This window comes from Thermobia domestica, chromosome 2, assembly GCF_964235325.1.
Source record: "Thermobia domestica chromosome 2, izTheDome1.hap1.1, whole genome shotgun sequence".
Taxonomy (NCBI): domain Eukaryota; kingdom Metazoa; phylum Arthropoda; class Insecta; order Zygentoma; family Lepismatidae; genus Thermobia; species Thermobia domestica.
The window spans coordinates 17422402-17444326 of record NC_137455.1 but is presented as its reverse complement, the minus strand read 5'-3'; the positions used below and the strand labels follow the sequence as shown (position 1 = coordinate 17444326).

General features: G+C 35.1%; 1 protein-coding gene across 2 annotated transcripts in view; it reads right to left on the bottom strand.

Annotated features, from left to right (window-relative positions):
* Positions 1–217: 217 nt before the first annotated feature.
* E(z) (histone-lysine N-methyltransferase E(z)) overlaps positions 218–21925 on the bottom strand; it is an 88212-nt gene continuing 66504 nt past the window's right edge. For both annotated transcript variants that reach the window (XM_081739569.1, XM_081739579.1), the window contains exons 8-13: positions 18766–19016; positions 16729–16990; positions 15500–15670; positions 10026–10208; positions 7775–7940; positions 218–4032 (exon numbers count right to left, since the gene is read on the bottom strand). In XM_081739569.1, the coding sequence (XP_081595695.1) occupies positions 3972–4032; positions 7775–7940; positions 10026–10208; positions 15500–15670; positions 16729–16990; positions 18766–19016 (1094 nt within the window). In that variant the 3' untranslated portion in view covers positions 218–3971. The remainder of the gene's footprint in view (positions 4033–7774; positions 7941–10025; positions 10209–15499; positions 15671–16728; positions 16991–18765; positions 19017–21925) is intronic.

The following is a 21925-nucleotide window of genomic DNA, read 5'->3' as shown; positions in this document are numbered from 1 at the left end:
ATGGCTATTCAGGAAAGAAAAGAAAATTACCTTTCTTTGTAAAGCAAAATGTTAATTTACTTTTATATTAATGCTTTCAGGGTGTGGAAAGAATTAATCTGATTCCCATTATTTTATACGGGAAAACCAGATTTTCATAACGAGTGTTGCCTTCTGACATGAATGTCTAAGTCAAGCAGTGACGTAGTATAGTCTTCTAATTAGAGGCAACTGTGAGTTTATTATTATTACCAAATAATGAGTGAAGCCATGAGTGTTTCCTTCAGAAGAACACGAAAGAAAATAATGCTTACCTTAGTTCTTATAGACCAAATCAATTCTTCAGCATTTTGTGACAAAAATACCACTCACATTATCCTCGATTTTTTTTTTTTTTTTTTTTTTTTTTTTTTTTTAAAGATCTTAACTTTTAAAGTTGTGAGATTTTAATATTGAACAAGCCAACAGATGAAGGCCTAACCTTGTCCTTGACAGTTAGGCAGATACTTCTCGACTCTCTTTAAGCTGAGAAAGAACGTTCACCTGCTACACTTGTTACTGGAATAGTAAATTTCTGGGAGGCACTCCTTAAGATGCAGTGTTCTTAAATACTGAAATAAGCTAAATGAATCTTCTTGCACATCTAGAACTGAGTAGACAATTCAGTTCACCTTTCGAACACCCGAGATCAAATATATCGCCGTAATTGTCCTATACGAAACTCACATGAAAATTACACAATCTGGTGGAAATGTTCATTAAATTTTACATTAGTAATTTCATGAAATAGAGGGTTGCATGAAGACTGCTTCCCTTCTGCTGAAACTGAGTCAATACGAGGTGTCGTAGGTTGAGTTGCGGAAACTCAATCCTGAAATGATTTCTCTACTTCAGATTATAACTGGTCAAAACTGTTCCTTAACCTCTGTACAAAATCTTAATCCCCCCCCCCCCCCACACCTTCCACTGAAAAGAACTGTCGCTAGTCTTGCACTAAAGAATTCTGAAAACTGTAAATAAGAGGAAATATTGGCCACAATAACTCGAGCTGAAAACTGTAGACGAAATCCGTGAGAATGACATCAATATCTAGTTATGAATTGTATGCATGGACAGTTCTTACTAATCCACTGGAGCAACAGACAGATTGAAATCTCTATTTCTCTTAGACATCTGAAGCTTCAGTTCTCTTCGTGGCTTTGCACAGAAATTTCCGAAAGAAAGAAGAGGAGTCTAATTTGTTTGATGAAAATACAGGACTAAGACAGCACAAAATTTAGTTTGTGCGCGTAAGAGAGAGGACAGAAACGGCTTTACTGTAGTTACTACGTATTTTTGCTCGAAGACCTATATGCTCTCTTGCCAACACAAAAGCGCCATTGTCTTTCAGCGCGTTAAACGATTTCAGTTGTAGTTTTAAGCTTGTTGTTAAACTTAATAAGCTTAAAACTACAACTGAAATCGTTTAACACGCTGAAAGACATAACTGCCTGATCGATCTGAACTCACTTCAATGAAAGGTTACCATCCATGTTATATATCTAAGAAATAATAACAGTTGGCACTTCATAGTTACATCTGAAGTTTCATCGAATATTAAATGGAACAAGGAGTGCTTTACATATTTCAGGCTTTATTATACTGATGACCTCTATACTGACCTTTACAACACAGGTCATCATTTTGAATATAACGTGAAGAATCGAAAAGCTTGAACTTTCCAAATAGATTCGAAGCTGCTTATCGTAAAGAGAAAAAGGTTCAAAACCTCAACATAACTGTTGGAAGACACACTACTTTCGTCATGACCCCTGAAAACAAGTCCTAGAGAACCTAACAAGCAAACATTGTATTACATGACATATAATTTGCCTATTCTATTTAACCATTTTATTGTGCTTCTCTAGGGCTATTTTAAACTGCTCACTTAAAATTCAATTTACTTGTTCTTGTCAAATAATTGCAGCTCTTCTACGATTGAAATAGCTGCGTATTATGGCACTTTTCTTTTTTATAAATTTTGTTCAATTTGAAAAATAAGAAGACAGGGCCAATATACACACACATATATAACGTTTACAACCATACAACTATGGCATAAAGTCATAAATACACTCGCTGAAAAGTCGAGTAAATGTTTTAGTCTTTAAACAAATAGGGTTTTAGGCATCATTTTAAATTATGGTAACAAGTGTTAACCATTTTTTCTTACTGAACAGCCATAATCATTGTTTATTACTGCAATAGAAGACACATTACTTGCTGTGCAGTCCTTTTATATGTCACCAACAGATGGCGTCTATGAACAGGAGTTTATGACAGGAAGTCATCGAAAGATATGCTCATATGAATTTATTGCTCGATCAGGCTGTAATTACACATGAATGCAAAAGTACAAAGGAAAAGAACGGTATCCACGCACATAGAAAGCAGGAAATATCCTTTAAACACTACCCACAGCGCCCAAGCATCTTTGTCCACGATGAAGAAGGCACTGACAGGTGGTACATCTTCTTCGTTGGCGAAGATATCTGGAAGCCGTGGGAGAATATCTCGGGTGCTTATGTAAAGTGTTAAGTCAGAAAACTTTATTTTCTAGTCACTTCCAGTTCAGTATCACTGGAAGGAGAAAAAAAAAATCTACACACGTGTATAAGAGGCTAAATCAAATTCAAACTTGTACCGAAGTTATAAACTTGTGTATTTTAAGATAACTCAAATCATCAATAGGCTTGAACTTTCATGTCAATGTTCCCCAAAACGTACATTTTGACTTCATCCTTTGCGCAAGTACCCCGAGATATTTGAAGGAAGCGTTAGCTGTTGGCTACACACACACACCATATTTTTCACTGTATCTTTGTGTTCATTTTATGTATATTACAACCTGATTACATTACACAAAAATGATGGGAAACGACTGGAAGCTTTCGAAATGTGGGTATGGAGAACAAATGAGACGGTGTTAGAAATGGTGAGGGGAAAAAAGAACACTTTTCGATATTAAGAAGAAAAACTGGTTGGGACAATGGATAAAAGGGACTGTATCATGAGGGACGTGCTAGATGATATGGTTGCAGAAAAGAGAGGAGGGGGCGAGGGAGACTACAATTAATACAAGATATCGAAACAGAAAAATCGTACAAGATGACGAAGAGGTTAGAGGAAGACCGTAGAGCATAAAAACTTCTCAGCTGCAGTATTTGAACTGCCAATAATGGCAGAATACCTATGATGATAAGCCTAATCGAACAATGAATTCGTAAGTACATATTTTTCGATTGCTCCTTATTGTTAGCTCCTGCACACAGACGCCACATATTGCTGGAAGTGAAAATCCTTCACTGTTAAGTCAAAACGAAGACATAATCGGAGGATATCAATGCATAAAGCTTCTCAATTAAAAGAATGGGAGATATCAGTGAAGGGCAGAATACTTACGGATCCAGGTGTGCGTTATTCTTTCACTTATACATACCTTATGTAAAAACGTATTTGGGTAAATTTAAAGAATTAAAAACTATATATATCACTATTACTAGAAACATGACTGACTCGTAAGCTTTACAAATGCAATCTGGTGGGGTCATTAATGACGTGGTTAAATAATATATATGAATAAAGATGAAAAGTGAAACGATTTTTTAAAAACAAAATGTGGCACAGTCGTTGATGAGCATTAAATGCATGTATCACACTTATACGCTTCAAAAAAACATTATTTAAGTACCTGAATGAGTACAGTTCATAAATAAGACATCGAAGCTGATTCTTTGAATGAATAATGAGACAAAGGAAAAACACTGCTCTAAACTGTAATTATCTCATAAATATTTTCGCATCAAAAATATCTATCACAACAAATAAAGGCTAACGAAGAAGTAGCCAGTTATAACACATTGTGTACTTACACCATTTCTACATGGAAACAAAAGAATCAGAACTAAAGAAGGACTATCTTCATTAATATTCACAAAAAAAGCAAAACAAACTTATAAGAATTCCATCTCTCGTTCTATTCCAACAAATTTCAGCTGCTCTGTTGGTCCATATCTGAAAATAAATACAAATCACATTTACCTTTACAATAACTATCTGGTTCATGCTAAATTCGCTTTATTAAGGCAGACATAATACGCATTCTTTCAGCAAAGCACAATATTTCTAAAAAAGGATTCTGATTTGCTCAGAGATTGTGTATTACCGTTGCAATACAGATTTTTACAGATATTACAATACAACTATAGAGGATGATCCTTACTAATGATACTGGCCAAAAAAAGGTTTGGATTTCGGGAGATTTAAAGAGCCATATCTAGAGAACCATAAGTCAAACAGAGATAATATTAGTGTTGATCAGCACCTAAGAGGATACTGAACTTTTTGGTACCAAATTGTAACCGGTAGCCACTAACAACTGGCCACCGTTCCCCACATATTGATCAAAAGTTTCGATTTCGGGAGATTTAAGAAGCCATATCTCGGGAACCGAGGGTCATAGAGAGAAGATATTGATGCTGATCAACACTTAAGAGGATGGTGAATATTTTGGTACCAAATAGTAACCGGTGGCCACTAATCAGTTGGCCAGTTACTAAAATTGTACTGTATGTATACTAAAATTGCATTATTTTTACTATTAAATGAGATAAATATATTTTTTAAAAGTGTTTTCATGAAATTATTTAATTTTCAATTTTCCGTTTTTCAAATCAGCCTGTAGATACTTCTGGGTATTCTCTTACAGCTGAGAAATATGTGTACGCTGTTTATGACAACATAATTATCAGGTGCTCCAACTTCTGCTGTACATGAAAGAGTCTGTTAAGAATTATTCGTTCATTTAATAGTGTTTTGAAGTATTATCACAATCTATTCTCTAAAATTGTCACATCATTCACTGTTATTGAACTATTTAGCCAATTGATTCGTCCTTCCCTTACTGATTTCAAATAATGGAATAAAACAACATAGTGAAGAAACACAGTGACTAATACTTGATATGTGCTACAAAATAAAAACAAATTTTTCTTGTAACATTCCTGACCGGAATCAACCACCAAAAGCCTGTCCATCAGTAACGAAACGGTACGAACTCATGAATTATCCTACGTATTTCCATGTATTTAAACATGTATCAAGAGAAGCCTGTTCCACGCACAAATTAAATGCCGTCTTGCTCCTCAGTAATATGATATATTTTGTACGTCTGTGCAATGTAGTAGTAATACATTATACACTGCATTTTCACAAATTTTCCATTTACTAATATCATTATTATTTTTAAAGGATTGGACACGTACAGGTCCAACATTTAAAAGATACCTAAACAGAATGTAACACTAAGAGTCTTGAAGTTTCCAACACCATCTTGCTTTTTGATTTCATAAAAGCTACTTAAAAAAAAAAAAAAAAAAAAAAAACTCATTCTCTTTCTCTGTTATTCATTCCCGGACTTCTAGAAATCTTCCTGGTTAATGACAGTTTTTTTTTCATTATATATAACAAATTAGCTTTCTCTATAGCCTACGGAATACGGAGATTCAATGCCGCACTCATAAAAGCTCTCCATTATTTTCGCCATTCTCCATTCCCGTTCCTCTTGGGTCTGAACATTCGCCTCAGTATTTTATTATCAAATACTTCGTCTGTGTTCTTTCCGCTGCGTAAATGTCCGTATTTTGCAACCACACAGTACAAGAGACTTTTACACATTTTAAACTTCATGTTCACGACGCCAATAATAACGCGAATTTCCTACTTTCAGTTGACATTTAAGTTTTTTTTTTGTGGATATGGTTTTGGTCTGTTAAAATTGATTCTCAATATTTGAAAGCATACACTTTATCAAATGTACTACTTGATATTTTAATGCATCTATAATTTGCCATATTACGATTCCGATGAACTTCCATATATTTAGTTTGCTCTGCATTTACTTCTAAACCCAAGTCTCTGTAAGCGTTTTACATCATCAGCATACGCCATAACCTGGTGAATATCACTCAGATCTAGGCCTTGGTTGCTATCTTTGATTTTCCTTATAGTATACTCGAGAATAAAGTTGAATGACAATGACGACAACGAATTTCCCTGTTTGAGGCCATTCTCGACGTGAAAGTTAGAGGATAAGTATTTTCCTACTTAAGACTTTACTTTGGGATTCATTTAAATACATCTTAATTAATCTAACTCGACTTTTCCGGTTTTCCAAATTCTGTAAGAATGTTGTACAATATTTTCCTCCTAACAGAGTCGTAGGCGTTCCTAAAATCAATAAATAGTTGATGTATCGGGGTATTGTATTCACATTTCTTCTAGAGTGTTTGTCGAGTGGAAATATCTGGTCGATAGTTGATTGATTTTGCCTAAATCTGTATTGACAATTTTCAATAATTTCGTGTGGGTATGGAGTCAATCTTGGTAATAGAATGTTTGAGAAGATTTTGTAAGTTGTGGACAGAAAAAGAGATGCTTCGGTAATTATTAGAGTTAGTTTTGTCGCCGTTCTTGTGAATCGCAACAATGACTGATTCTTTCTACTCTTGTGGCAATTCCTCCTTGTTCCAGATACGGAGAATTAGTTTGTGTATCTTGCTCCACAATGTTTTCCCTCCATCTAAAATTAACTCAGCACCTTTCATTTTATATATATATATATATACACACAGAGAGAATCATTTCATGAGACTACTGTTGTGATATCTTTGTTAATGCCTTTATTAAAATTACAGTTTTAAATATTTAAGGTTTTACACTTGTATTTAGTGTACATTTTGACTACTGAAACCAAAAATAATATACAGGAAAGTATATTACTAAACTTCAGTTACGGTGCAATAAAAAATACACTGGTTATTTAACTACAACTCCGTAGTTAATGTCGTAGTTATATTCTTCAATTATTTCCAGGGGGAAAACCCATTCTGGAAGCCTGTAGATGCATATAAGTTATAATGTATTAGTGCACATAGCTGTTATCGGTGGAATTAATCCCTACTCATCTTATCCTCACTAAAGCACTTTTTCTTACCTGTGTCTTGACAATGTTGTCAACGAAACATGCGACAATTATTATTGTTTGATAAAACTGTAACAGTGAGAATACCTTTCGAGTATATTAATCAACTTCAATACATCTGTATTAAGCAAAACCCTCTTGACGATGGAAAAACCACCGATTTCACTGTGTGGTTTTGCACTAATGTACAATCTAATGAGATCAATCACTAATAAAAGAAACGTCCAACACATTTCTTTCAGATGTCCCATTCGTGATCGAGTGAATTCTGTGCGCAGGTTGGGTTGATTTGGAGTTTAACGTCCCTTTCAGCAGCGAGGCTATATGAGACGGGACGTACTGATTAACGTGGAATCCGAACCACATGAGCTCTCACCGGGAATCGAACCCGGGTCTCCCACGCCAAAGGCGCATACGCTAACCGCTTAACCACGAAGGAGTTCATTCTGTGCGCAGGGTTCGATTTTCACTGGTGGTGCTTGAATCCTATTTTGAACAGGTTTCACTTTATATAGCCTCGTTGTTAAAAAGGGACGTAAAGCCAAGGGCGCCGATACTAGAGGCCCGGGCCCCTCATTGTACTTGTAACTTTACAATATTTGGCATAATTTGAATGCAATTTGTCTTAAAATCCTTATATATGCTTTCTGCATCTGAATGCCCCTCCCCCTCCAAATTTACAGAGAAATCGGCGTCCTTGCATAAAGCTCCAATTTAAATAAGTGCCCATTTTCTTCTGTGTACTTATACAAAATGGGAGGAAAAAAGAAATACCTGTAATCGAAGAAGAGTTCTTCTCCTGGTTGAATAGCTCTCTTGGCAAAGATTCCAATCCGGTGGTCTCCATTCACCATCATCACTTTGGCATAGCAATTAGGATTGATTGAATGATTGGCGAATCGAATTTTATTCCCTTTTCTTGTAGCATCAACCACAAAATCTGGAATAAGAAAGAGACTATTTTACAACAAAGGCAAAAAATAAAATCGAATAATTACTTCAATAGGTAGCACTAGCCTCAATTACCCGGTTCGCTAGGTTAAAATAAGAAGGGTTAGTAATATGTTCCGCTAGTCAGTCACGTTTTACTATTACCGGAGTACTCTCTGATTGGATTTAAATGGTATCTGAAGTATCACTGTTCATTTCAGCGACCCCGAAAACTATGGATTCGACACTAATATCGGCCATTTTCGATTATATATATATATATATATATATATATATATATATATATATATATATATATATATATATATATATATATATATATATATATATATATATATATATATCCCCCGTTCTTGCAGTAGCACCGTCAAAGTGAAATGATAAAAACCGTTCTAGGCCTGAACCTCATCTATGTTGAAAATTTGATCGAGATCGGTCCGGTGGTTCAAGTGTTATTAAGTCACAAACATAGTCACTTTCTTTTTTATTTATATAGATTTCAATTAATCTCTCACTTTATTCCTATACAATGCCAATATATATATCAAAGTGCTTTTGACAACCAATGATAGGGTACGATGCAACACAGCAACTTACACAATAATAGTTCTGTTCGTCTGTAGACTATCACTACGACTATTTTCAACAGTGATTGCGAACATCTTTTTGTTATGTTAATTTCTTGTGAGCATTAGCTATTATCATGATTATTGCCGTTTATCTGAGTGTTCTGTATACAGATGCTAACGCACTTACACTAACTGGGACAGTGCACTGCAGTAAAGGGGCACACATTTTTGATTAAAGGATATTCTTTCTCCGTATATAGCAGTATTCATTTTAAAGTATTATCACTAATAACTATAAAAATATAATTCACATAATTCTTTTGTTTTAATCTTTAGATACCCGCCAGGGATTTTAACAAAATAGTAGACTCTCACGTTGGAGGCTCTGGTGATCCCCCCCTTCCTTAATTATCACAGTCATGATTCGTACATCGTTGGAAAGTTCATAGACCACAGATTACAACAAGGTAACATTCATGCAATTCCTGCCATATTCGTAGATGAAGAAGAAACACAAAAAAATAAAAAAAAAAATATGGAAAAATTGACTGAGTCCTTGGCATCTCTGCATTATATTGCAGTCACCCTACGCTGACAAAATGATGCTAATGTATAGGACAGACACTTATGACAATAATATTTAAAAAAAAAATGGTAGCCATTGCTGCAATATAAAGCGAGATAAAAAATCATAAAGAAATTCCTATAAAAGTGTTCTGTGTATCATTTTCGAAGAGCTGTTGCAGACCTTCGCGTTTGCGGCCTTGGTAACCCCCCTAATTATCAGAGTCATGATTCATACACCGTTGGAAAGCTTATGGCACACAGATACCAACGAGGTAGCAACCAGAATTTTGCTTCTAGACGAATTCAGTGAAAAGATATCTTGTCTTATATGGAACCGTCCAGAAAATAAATGTAATTTACGCCAAAAAATCTGAGACTCCAAAAATTGGACAACTTTGCCCCTCTCTACTTCCCAAATAAGTAATTAGTACAAATACAGGATACTACCATGTAGTGGCCTACTTCATTGCTTTACATACTAATTTTTATGAATGTAACCCCAAAGAGGGGTGGAGGGGGGGGGAGAGAATGCTCTTCCAAAAAACCTGTTGAAAATAAAAACACGTCCTTTACTCATATCCATCCGATAGTGGTAGCCCCACATACATAAAAATGTTAACCGGCGGAAAGCTGCATCTTTCAGGAATACATTGATACAAAAGTCATCACTCTACCTTAATTTCGGACTGAGCTATTGAAGTTTAAAGTCTCGACGCAGCACTTGGTTCAATGGGAGTTTAAAGGTTAAACATAACGTCTATGATTAAAAAAAAAAAAACTCATCACAACCTATCCTAGATCTTGAAACTGGGGTGTATTTGTAATAATTTGAAGAGATTACACTAAATGTTTCACAGAATACCTTAGTTATTAATCATTTGTTTTATTCTAAATACACACACTGACCTTAAACTAGCAAATACGAAATATTTCCTTACCATTGTTGAGGTTGAATAGAAAACTGCACATATATTTGTCGTACACTTTTCCTCGTCGATCCGCTTCGTCCTGTGAAATAATCTCTCCACAGTATTCTGAGATAAACTCATTCTTCTGGGCACTATCCTTCAGGAAAATTCCCCATCCGGCCACATCGGAGGGAGCCATCAACAAATGCTTATCTAAATAAAAAACATTTTTTTTTTTTTTTATTTGTACATTTATTTGTAAGTTTTCAAGCTTGAAACACATTGATATATTTGCGGCAAAAACTTTTCACTGTTCCTAAGACTGAAATCGATAAAATTACATTACAGAGTACCAACAGAGACACATTAAAGGAGTTGTCGAAACTTTGAATAATTCTGAAAAAAACACAGGAGCTAACTATGGTGTTTTGTTCAACATGATGTTTAACCTGCTTATAGAAAAGATCCCCAAAATATTCACTTACGAAATCTTACGGTGAACAACAAGAGAACAAATTTGTAATCGGCGAGTGTCATCTGATATACATAAAATGTCTCAATGTTGAATTTTGATTGTTTTTCTTTAATAAGAGAAGTTGTGCTAAGCACTTTACAATTTTCACTTTTGAATGATCAATTGTTGCTTACTAAATATTATGGAATGTGATTTTTATATGTGATTTTAAAAGCTTGGAGTGAGTGACGAGGTCTTATAAGGTATATGTCACCTCAACGAGAAAATGGAAGAACATTTATGTAAATAGATGTTTTTATAAATTCAGCTCTGTGTTTAATTTGCGTGGGAGGTCCGAGTTCGATTCCCGGCAGGAGCTCACGTGGTTCGGATCCCACATTAAGCTGTAGATCCACGTCTCATATAGCCTCAATGTTGAAAGGGATGCTGAAATCCGATCAATCAATCAATTCTATGCTTAATTTAGTATAATGACTTGCTAGTTTTAGAGTTCAAACTATCATCATTTCCGTATGTTTTCTTAGATCGCAATTACGAGGGTCAGTCAAAAAGTTAGTTGCACTGCTTAAGAAAATAGAACAGGATAAACATTTTACAATAACTTTACTTGTATCGTAAAGTTCCATTCACAGTCTACTTTTCAACGTAATGACCTCCATTATTTAAGAATTTGTCGAGGCGAGGTACAAGTTTTTCCATGACTGCTGCGCAAAGAAAACCCGTCCAATGCTGATAACCATTCTTGGCCTGCAGCTTTCACCTCGTCATCCGAATGATATCGTATCTTTTAAAGTTCGTTTATTGTTATGAGCCTGTTTGCAAGAATGCATTCATTCACGCGAACAGCGATTTCCGGATTTGTCGTAGTTGATGGTCCTCTCTCGCGCTCAGCATCAATAATATCTGTTCTCAAACGTGTTGCACCACTTCGCGACAGCTTGACGTGACATTGCATTTTCTCCATGCATTTCATGCAACTGCCGATAAATATTAGTGCAGTTACACCTTTTCGTTCACAAAAAACGAATCACTGCATGCATTTCCAATTTGGACGCCACTTGCAGCTGTCGAGATATGTTTACGATCGATGAACACGTCCACTTGCCTCATGAAAGCCGCTTCCACACGATACAGCTACATGTCTGCAATGATACCACACATTTTCATCAAAATAGCTTTTGACTGAAAATATTTACGAAGGAGTACAACTAACTTTCTGACTGACCAACTTATATCAATTTAATGTAATGCATAAGAAGAATAATGGAAATGAAATTACATTGAATATACATCATATGCTTACTGTCTCAACCAGGGTTGGCAAAAACCATGGTTTTTATTGAAAAAACCAAAAAACCAGGTTTTTTGGTTTAAACCCTTTTTTTTTTTTGGTTTTGTTTAAACCAGGTTTTTTTGGTTTAAATAATTTGCTCTATGTATTTATATCACATATGGACAGAAATAAGCTTGTTTCGCCTTGGTGTTAGTATGCAACAACCGGGTTATGCTGGAAGGGGTCACATAAGCTTAAAGCGGAATCCAAATCGCTTCTCGGCTTACATCCAAGAGGAATTGTCCTCAATTTGAACTCGAAACCGGGACTAATTGGCCACAAATGCGATACGTCTGCCGACTCACTCATGAAGGACTCTTGATAAAAATACGTTAACTGATCCTTACATATCTGTCAATATAATCGTCAAGAGTCATTAGGACAGAAGGACAAAAAGATAAACAATTGTACAAGTAGAACCATTATACAGAATTACATATGGACAATTTCAAAGTACTACAGAGCACAGAAGAACTAATTTAGTCCAAGTCAGTTCAGTACGACTTTTATTAGTCTAAGTTAAAGAAATGTAACGACTTACTTTGCATATCAGTAAGAAAAGTGAATAAAGATACGAATTATTTGAGTCCACTTTGACTCTGACCCATTTATACATAAATAGTTACCAAAGATTCTTATTATTTCAATAATTGCCTCCAGTGGGTTTTGTATGACCCCACCTCCCCAAAAAAGCACGGCATTTCGATGTATTTTATGAATAGTAAACATTATTAAAACGAAACAATGTTTCGAATTTTCCTTTTGTTGCATAACAATAATAACAAACTATAAAAAAAGATCACAAAAGAAACATCCATAAAGTTACATAAAAAAAGTTGCTTTTGTAATATAATCTCTTTGAGTACAGAATGGGGAATTTAGGTCTGAATATAGTACGAATAATATATGGGAGTGAAACGTGATAACCCACAAATATGTGTTCATCAAGATTTTACGAATAGTTACACTTTTACGAACATTTTTCATATTTTGGTTTAAACCAGTTTTTTTTTTTTTTTTTTTTTTTTTTTTTTTTTTTTTTTTTTTTTTTTTAAACAGCTGGTTAAAACCAAGGTTTAAACCAGCCAACCCTGGTCTCAAAGCACCTACAGTCTTTTTCAAATTGATGATTCTTAGCGCTTGTAGATATTGTCTTCCTCTTATATTGTGACATGTTCCCGTGTATTGTAAACTTTTAGATCCTATTCTATTTTAAAATCATTTAGAATACGAGATGTTGATAGCATAATAATACCCTGAATTAGATAATTGAAAGTCAGGATGAAACAAGAAATTGAAGAATTATTTACAAGACTCTAGTTACAGATTTCACTTGTTGAAATTAACATAGTGTCATGTTCTGTGTAGTGGTTTTGAGAGCTCATGCATCAATCACCCAGCAAGCACATACCGCTGAAACACTAATCAAAATATAAATAAAAAATGGGATGCATCAGACGCATTGTCATAGTAATTACAACATGCATCAACTTGCGAACTTATTAATGAATGAGAACTCAAATTGGGTTGACTCGTTCCTAAGTTGTTGACAAAAGAACACATAGGGGAGTGTATATGCATTTGGCTGGTGACTGAATCAACCATGACGGCTACAACAAAACAACCAGATGTGTCTACGATGGCTTCAGTCACTTAACATTAAATGGGCAATTTTCTCATTTTTATTACTTACTAGTGAAAGTACTTAGCGTTGCACGGGAAAAATAAGTTTGTACAAAATATTGGAATCCTTATCCTTTTCAGGATGCGTATCTGAATCAAAATAAAATGATAACTTTGCTCGACCCAAGTGATAACTATTTTCAAAAATTGATTTTAACTGTTGAGGGACTCGTGTGATACGCTTTATTTTTTTTTTCTTGAAAAATTTGAACCCCTTCCCTCTGGGATACGAATTTTAATAAAATTACATGAGAAAAACAGGGCTCGAAGCAACTGCTAGCTAGGTACCAAAATTCATTTCAAACGATTTACTCGTTTTCTTGTGATGAGGCAAACATAGTCATTGTTATTTTATTATATATATATATATATATATATATATATATATATATATATATATATATGTATCGGGTATATAGGGTGGTCCAAAAGTAGGTATACACCCATGCATAGATCTAGCATAACATTCTAGTTTAAGGGTTTATTTGCTTCGGCTGTTCCGGGCATAAGGTATAAGTTAAAGAACATTAAGAACAAATAATAAAGAAACTGAGTCTCTCTGATGGATAACACTAAGAAATGATATAAATCAGCTGATCACTACGGTACTGTATACCTACTTTTGGGCCACCCTATATATATATATATATATATATATATATATATATATATATATATATATAATCTGCCTTCACTCTGACAAGCAGAATATTCTAAAGCGATGGGAGACGTGTTCACTTATTTTTCAATAAGTTCATATACCGAGTTTCTTCTTAACATGTGTTTATGAGATACTCTATTTATGGTATAAATTTTAAACTGCCTTCTCTCTTTAACCCCCCCCCCCCCTCCTTCCTCTTCTGCTTTAGGATACGCATAAGAATATTCTAACTAGCCTACATCTCTTCCCTCAGGTTAACTACAAGTATGCGAAGCTAACGGTGTGGATTTGTGTAAACGTCAAACATACGAGGCGTGTTCGGAAAGTAAGTACCGTTTTGAAAAAAAAAAAAAAAAAAAAAAAGCACGCCTTAAACTATATTTCGACATAATTTGCACCAATGTTCAAACACTTGTCATAGCGGGTGACCGACTTGTCCAAACCTTCCTCAACGAAACATCTCGACAGTGTCCGGCAAGTACGCACCGTTTCGTTTGAACGTTACCGCAACGATAGTGTCGGCGCTCCGCGCTAGTTTCACTGGTTCACTGTCTCTCCACAGACGCCAATACGGTTGACTTGTGGCAAGTGTACAGTGTCCTGTGAACGTTTACAATGTTTAAAACAATTGCTGAATCCATCGACTCTGGGATTCGTTCCGTTATCCGGTTTTTGAATGCAAGGAACATTAAGCTGGCCGAAATTGATCGTCACATTGTAGGTTCCTACACCTGAAACGCGAGCTCGGCGGTAAGCCGACGACGCATAAAATACCGTTGAGTTATGGTTGTCTTCACTAGTGGGATATATCTTTGAGAAAGGTTTGGACAAGTTAATCACCCATTCTGACAAGTGTTTGAAGATAGGTGGAGACTAAGTCGAAAAATAGTTTCCATTCTCTTTCAGATAAAAATAAATTTGGCCTGTTTTAGTATAATAATAATAATAATAATTTAAAAAAAAGTACTTAATTTCCGGACACGACTCGTACATACATACTTTCATTTTTATATTACACTTTAAGACTAACTGGTTTAATGTTTCGATCTAATTCTTGAAGTTTGTAAAGTTCATGAAGTATGCCCTTTTTTGGCACACATTTTGGAAGGAAGGAAAGAAAACAAATACAATGCTAAGAGACCAAGACTTCTACATAGACATCCCTAATACGAATAATAATCTTGTAATGGGTCGTATAATTTCCATTTGCTCTGTTTTCTAAATTGAAAAAAAGAGATCACGCCAATGGCAGTTCCCACTGAACAAATTTTGCCTTTAATAGGAAAGAATTAGGTATAATTTTTAATTTATGTACCTGTATACCTAGAAATAACATTAAACGTGTAACTTACGCAAGCCTCTTTGAACACTGACGTTCTTACAGGATATCTTTGTGACGTCAAATTGGTCAGCGCCACAAGTTTGGCACAGATCTGGATCACATTCTCTCACAGCCAAATAGCAAGGGCATTGCTTAGTATTACACTGCGCCTTGCAGCGACATCCTGGAAAACGATTCTGGCCTGAAAGATACAAATAAAATAAAATAAATACCGATATACATAAAAATAACTAATTCAATATACATAATTCAGATGATAAAAGATCCCAATATTATTCATACCCAATGAAAAGCTTTCTCTCTACAGATTTCTTTAACACACATCTTAATCCGTTTCATCTTACAGCAGAGAAACAGGAACATTCCTTGTATGATATAAAATGAATTAATATCACACGATTATGCCCTTTAGGCTAAGGGAGACGATGATCAAAGCATGAATAATGATAGAAGAATTGGTGGAACGAGAATGTGGAAGGAAAGAGTATCCCCAGAAAACCCACGGACACAATGTTGTCCACCACAAACTTACTTAGCCGGGGGTCGAATCAGGGGCCGCACGCGGAAGAGGTAAGCGCTCTAGCATTGAGACTCCTAGATCTGATGATCCTAACGATGTTTGGTAAACGGTATAAATAAGTAAACGCTGGTAAGAATTATTACTATTATTGAAGTTTTGAGAATATAATGGTGCATTTGAAAGACAAAAGGACTCAGACCAACAAGTACAAAAAAAAAAAAAAAAAAGCGTGAAGTATGTAGAGTTCACGAAGGGGGCACCAGGTACATAAGGTTGGAAACCACTGATATATTTAAAGCGTTTTCCAAACTTTTCACACCCTCAAGTTCAATTACCCTATACATAAAGCACGAGGAAACACTTTCAAATATAAGCGGAAACCACACCGCGTTTCACACAAAAACGAATATATGCATACAGTATAAAAAAAATTGATACACTTTTAAGTACTGTTCCTGTCCACATTAGTCGATTACCATGTTATCCACTTTCCTAGTACTTATATCCTTAAACCCCAACTAGTGAGTATTTGCGAAGAGGAAACGAAATTTATAGTGCATAATGTTAACTAAGACACTTTTATTAAAGAGTGTCAGGCACATAATTAACTATTTGTATAAAAAAGAAGTTAAAATGCCCACACTTCTTAATAAACTATAATGTAGACATATGCATAAAGTTCAAATAAACTTAGAAGTAAAATAAATTTATAAACTTACAGTCTGAGCTACATTGGCAGAACTTTTCGCAGAAATTCTGTGCACTGATGCATGGGCACATCTGATCGCAGGGTTGATTCTGATGATCACACGGAGTAAAATTATATACATGGTTGGACGATGTGTCTTTCTTTAATTGGATTTTGCGACAATGCATCGACCAGAGCCTATGCTTCTTTTTCTTCTTTCTAGGTGGCGTGTAGTCTTTCATTGACTCTTCTGTTGGAATATCTGCGGCTTCCTTTTGAGCAAACTGATATACCTGGAATTTAAGTATTATATTTACTGTTTCAAAGAAAATAAATCATACAAGGTGAATACTAAAATATCGAAAGTTCTTCGCTAGTTCAGAAAAATGTAAGTAGACAAATACCCATGAGTTAACTTGTAAATTATCCATTGTAGCTTTGGAAAATTTAAGATTGCGAATGAAACTCGAACTGACAAAAGCAGTATATATATCTGTGTTACTTTAACAAAAGAGACACTGACCAAAGCTTAAAACCCACTTTATTTTAAATTGTAATTTGTAACTGTTTCGGATATCTAGCATATCCTTCTTCAGACACTATTCTGAAGGAAGAAGAATATGCTAGATATCCGAAACAGTTACAAATTGCAATTTAAAATACAGCGGGTTTTAAGCTTTGGTCAGTGTCTCTTTTGTTAAAATAACCAATCCAAAGCCATGAATAGTCTTACTATCTGTGTTACGTTTCGGTTATGTAATATAGCCTTCCTCAGACACATTATGATACAAATATCCCATTTTTACAGCTTATATACAATCTGAGTGCAAGACACGCCCACTTTCTTTTTACAAAACGTAAACTTTTAATTGGTTCTAAAAAACACATTTTTAGTTAGATGTCACTTTCTCTTTTTTGCGCACTTGTTATAAAACTTGTAAGAACTAAACTCTTAATGATAGGAGAACAATAGAAAGAAATGCAGAGATCTTATTAAACGCTTGCAGGGACACGGGTTTAGAAGTAAATGCAGAGAAAACTAAATACATGGAAGTGCGTCGGGACCGGAATATAACAAATTATGGATGCGTTACAATATTAAATAATACTTTTGATAAAGAGGATAGTTTCAAATATTAGGATCAGTATTAACAGAGGAAAATCATATTCACGAAGAAATTAAATGTCGACTAAAAGCAGGGAATTCGTGTTACTATTCGGTTCAAAATCTTTTGTCGTCGCGAATTCTATCGAGGAATCTGAAGCTTAGAATATACAAAACGATAATCATACCTGTTGTTCTGTATGGTTGCGAAACATGGTCGCTTACTCTGAGGGAAGAACATAGACTGAAAGTATTTGAGAACAAGATCCTGAGACGAATATTCGGACCCAAGAGGAACGGGAATGGGAAATGGCGGAAACTTCATAACGAGGAACTACATAATTTATATGGTTTACCCAACATTGTTAGGATCGTCAAGTCTAGGAGGCTTAGGTGGGCGGGTCATGTAGCTAGAATGGAAGAAAGTACAAACGCTTTCCAAGTCTTGACTGGAAGACCAAGGCGCAGATGGGAGGACAATATTAAGATGGATCTCGCAGAGATTGGAATACAAAATAGAAACTGGATGCAATTAGCTAAGGATAGAAGTCAGTGGAGAGCTTTTGTGAACGCGGCATTGAACCTCCGGGTTCCATAAGCCATAGAGTGAGTTAGTTAGTTTAGTTAAACTTTAATTAGGTGTTTGTCACTTACACTTCCTGTTCAGTATTGTCCACCTACCATTCTCCATTGTATACCTGTCCTAAAAACACGAGCTAATAGAACAGTTGTACAATGAAGAACAGCACGTAGACAATAGTGAACAGAAAGTGTAAGTGACAAACACCTAATTAAGAGTTTAGTTCTTAAAAGTTCCACAAGTGCGCAAAAAGAGAAAGTGACAACATCTAATTAAAAAAATATGCTAAAAAAATTACAATTTACAACAATATGCTAAAATTTAATGATTATTTAACAAGAGTATAAAAATGAATCTTGAGTAGTACGTAATTATTCACTTACCTGAAGGCAGGTTTTGGTTAGCATTATTTGTGAAATAGCGCAGTAATTAGTTAGGAACACCTTATGCAGAGCACGGAACAAAGACTGATCAGCACCGGTCCATTCTTCATTATCATCTGCACCAATCGACCCTTGGAGAGAGAACACCAAGGTTGTTGACAGAGGATCAGAATTTTTTACATCTTTCGAGTCAGCTATTCCGTTCCTCTCGTCTGCGTTCCTCGAGTCTTTACTTGTACTCCGCTTAAACTCTGAAAGTAAACAAACAGGATTCCCTAGAAGTGCTGCTTCTATCAGCTAACAGTTATTAAAATAGATGATACAGTCTATTATGATCATGGCGGATGGCACAAATAATAATAATAATAATAATAATAATAATAATAATAATAATAATAATAATAATAATAATAATAATAATAATAATAATAATAATAATAATAATAATAATAATAATAAGCTCGGGAATCGAACTTGAGATCCATCCAGCACCTGTGCATTGGCAGTTCCGCCAATAACAATCTGAATGCATATAATGAACTATCCGCACACAAACGCTGTTACAATACAAATTGCGATGTGATTCAAACAAAACAATGTTCTGTTCCAACCTCTGCACAAACAACTGCAATAAATCACAATATTAAAGAGTTATATTGAAAGCAACAACTTCAGCAATTTGATTTCACTGTAAAGAACATAATATAAAATCTAGTATAAGCGAACTATGCACATAACGAGTACCGAGGAAAATACTGAAGAAATTACACATATGAATCAATTATTGTACTTTTTCTCTTTTCTAAGTGGGGGCCGCGGTGGCTCAGTGGTAGAGCGTTCACCTCTGGTGCTTAGGGTCCCGGGTTCGATCCCAGCCCCCGCCAAGTGAACTTTGTGGTGGACGTGGGTGTGCGTGGGTTTTCTCGAGGTTCTCCCGTTTCCTCCCACTTTGTTCATTCCACCATTTCATTCATTACTCATCATCACCGTCTCCTTTAGTCATCATAACCGTGGGACGTAAAACTCAAAGATTTCATTTCATTTCATTTTCTCTTTTCTAAGCATACATCTATATATTTACATTACGGTGTATAGGTTAAGTCAAAAATAAAAGAAAAAATGTTCACAAAAGAACTTATGACAGGTCCTTCTATTTATCGTCCATCTTGAGCAATGACACGTCGTTCTTTCCGCTTATCAGACGAAGCATCGCCCGTAGGTCTAGAACCCAGGGGTAAAAAGTATTCTCGAAACCCTTGTTTCATACAAACTTTTATTCACTTCGTCTGCACATACACTCTCACTGGCTGAAGCATTATTGTGACGGTATAAGCAAAGTCTATGAAAGTATATTATCGTTCCGGTTTCCACGGATGAGGTTCAAACGTTAATAAAGAGTTTATTGTAAGGTAAAATGAGAGAAAATGCAAAAATTAAAACTAAATATACTTCTGTACGTTCATTGCACAAAATTAAAATGAATGTTCCAAAAATTGGTTCATAATAAACATCATTATAAGTCTATTTAGTTGTTTAAATAATATCATTTGACCAGGCATAACAGACTATGAAAGTATTACTATTTAATTTAGCAGGGTGAAGAACCAAGGTTCCGCTTAAATGGCTATGTGTTTTACATAGAAAGTTCAACTAACTATGAAAAATATGATTTGTTCAATTAATTAATTTTTTGCTTTACACTCTTATGCAATGATGAAGTTACGCCGAACGGAATGTACTATTTACATGCACTTGAATTCGGCGCAGCTGGTGAGTGCATAATCATGAAAGATCAGTTTGCACAAACAGATCATTCCCCACCACACTATCCTGCTTCCAAAAAAGTTAGATTACAGAATCACGTCACAGGTCCGGACATGAATTGCTCAAATAAAAGTTACTTCCTTAACGCTTGACTGAACAGAATATTGTGAGAATGGCGATATACGATACAGATTTCATTGTTGGAAAAAGAATTGAGGAGTTAGATTTATTGGGTTATGTAAAAGAATAAAATAAAACATTAACTTTGGTATACTCATGTCCAAAATGATTGTCGCATATCTATAGCTGTCTTCTTGTAAGAATATAATGTGATAATGATTTTGCAGGGTACTTTTAATACTGATACTATGCGTATAATCGGGAAATGTATATTTGTGGCAAATTTCACAGGAATAGAATTATAAATACGAAAATCAGAATGAGTAAAACAAAACGTTGCTAAACAGACAAGAAAGTTTTATTTTCGCTTTATTGTTCTTATTTACTGCTCTTTTGATATGGAATTTGCCACATACATGCCTTTGCCAATTATACACGTACTAACATTGTAAGAAATACCGGGCAAATTCGTTATCAATTTATATTCCTACAACAACATATTTATAGACATGCGACAATAATTTTGAACATGAGTGTACGTGTTGATTCTTTTTTTCTCTTCATATTTCACCAACTCTTGGCTGTTACTTTTACCAAGGATCGTTGATTTGGAGAAAACTGAGAGCTTCTGCTATATTACAAAAGTATGATTACAATAGAAACTGTCGATTTTCTTCAAGTTAACGATCCTTCATAAACAGCGAAGAGTTACCAAAATATCGGGAGAAAAAAGAAAAACACGTACAAAATAAATATTTTATATCACTTTATTATACATTCACACAGTGGTTCCCAACCAGTGTGTCGAATAGCCCCATAGGGTATGTCGCGAAACTTAAAAATCATGAAGTACTTAATAATTAGTTAAAATCAATTTAGAGACAGACTGTACTAGTCTACGCCTCCGGTAGCAGCAACAAATGCACAATACTAACACGCAAGGGTGCCGATCCTGGGGGCCGAGGGGGCCCGGGCCTCCCAAAGCTCATGTGGGCCCCCCTATTATATTTATGAGTATGCAAATATTTGGAATAATTTTGAGTGCAATTTGTCTTAAAATCTTCATATATACCTTCTGCATCTGAAAAATGAAATGAAATCTTTGAGTTTTACGTCCCACGGTTATGCCGGTTAGGCTAAAGGAGACGGTGATGATGAGTAATGCATGAAATGGTGGAATGAAGAAAGTGGAAGGAAACGGGAGAACCCCGAGAAAACCCACACACACGGCGTTTGTCCACCACAAAGTTTACTTGGCGGGGGCTGGGATCGAACC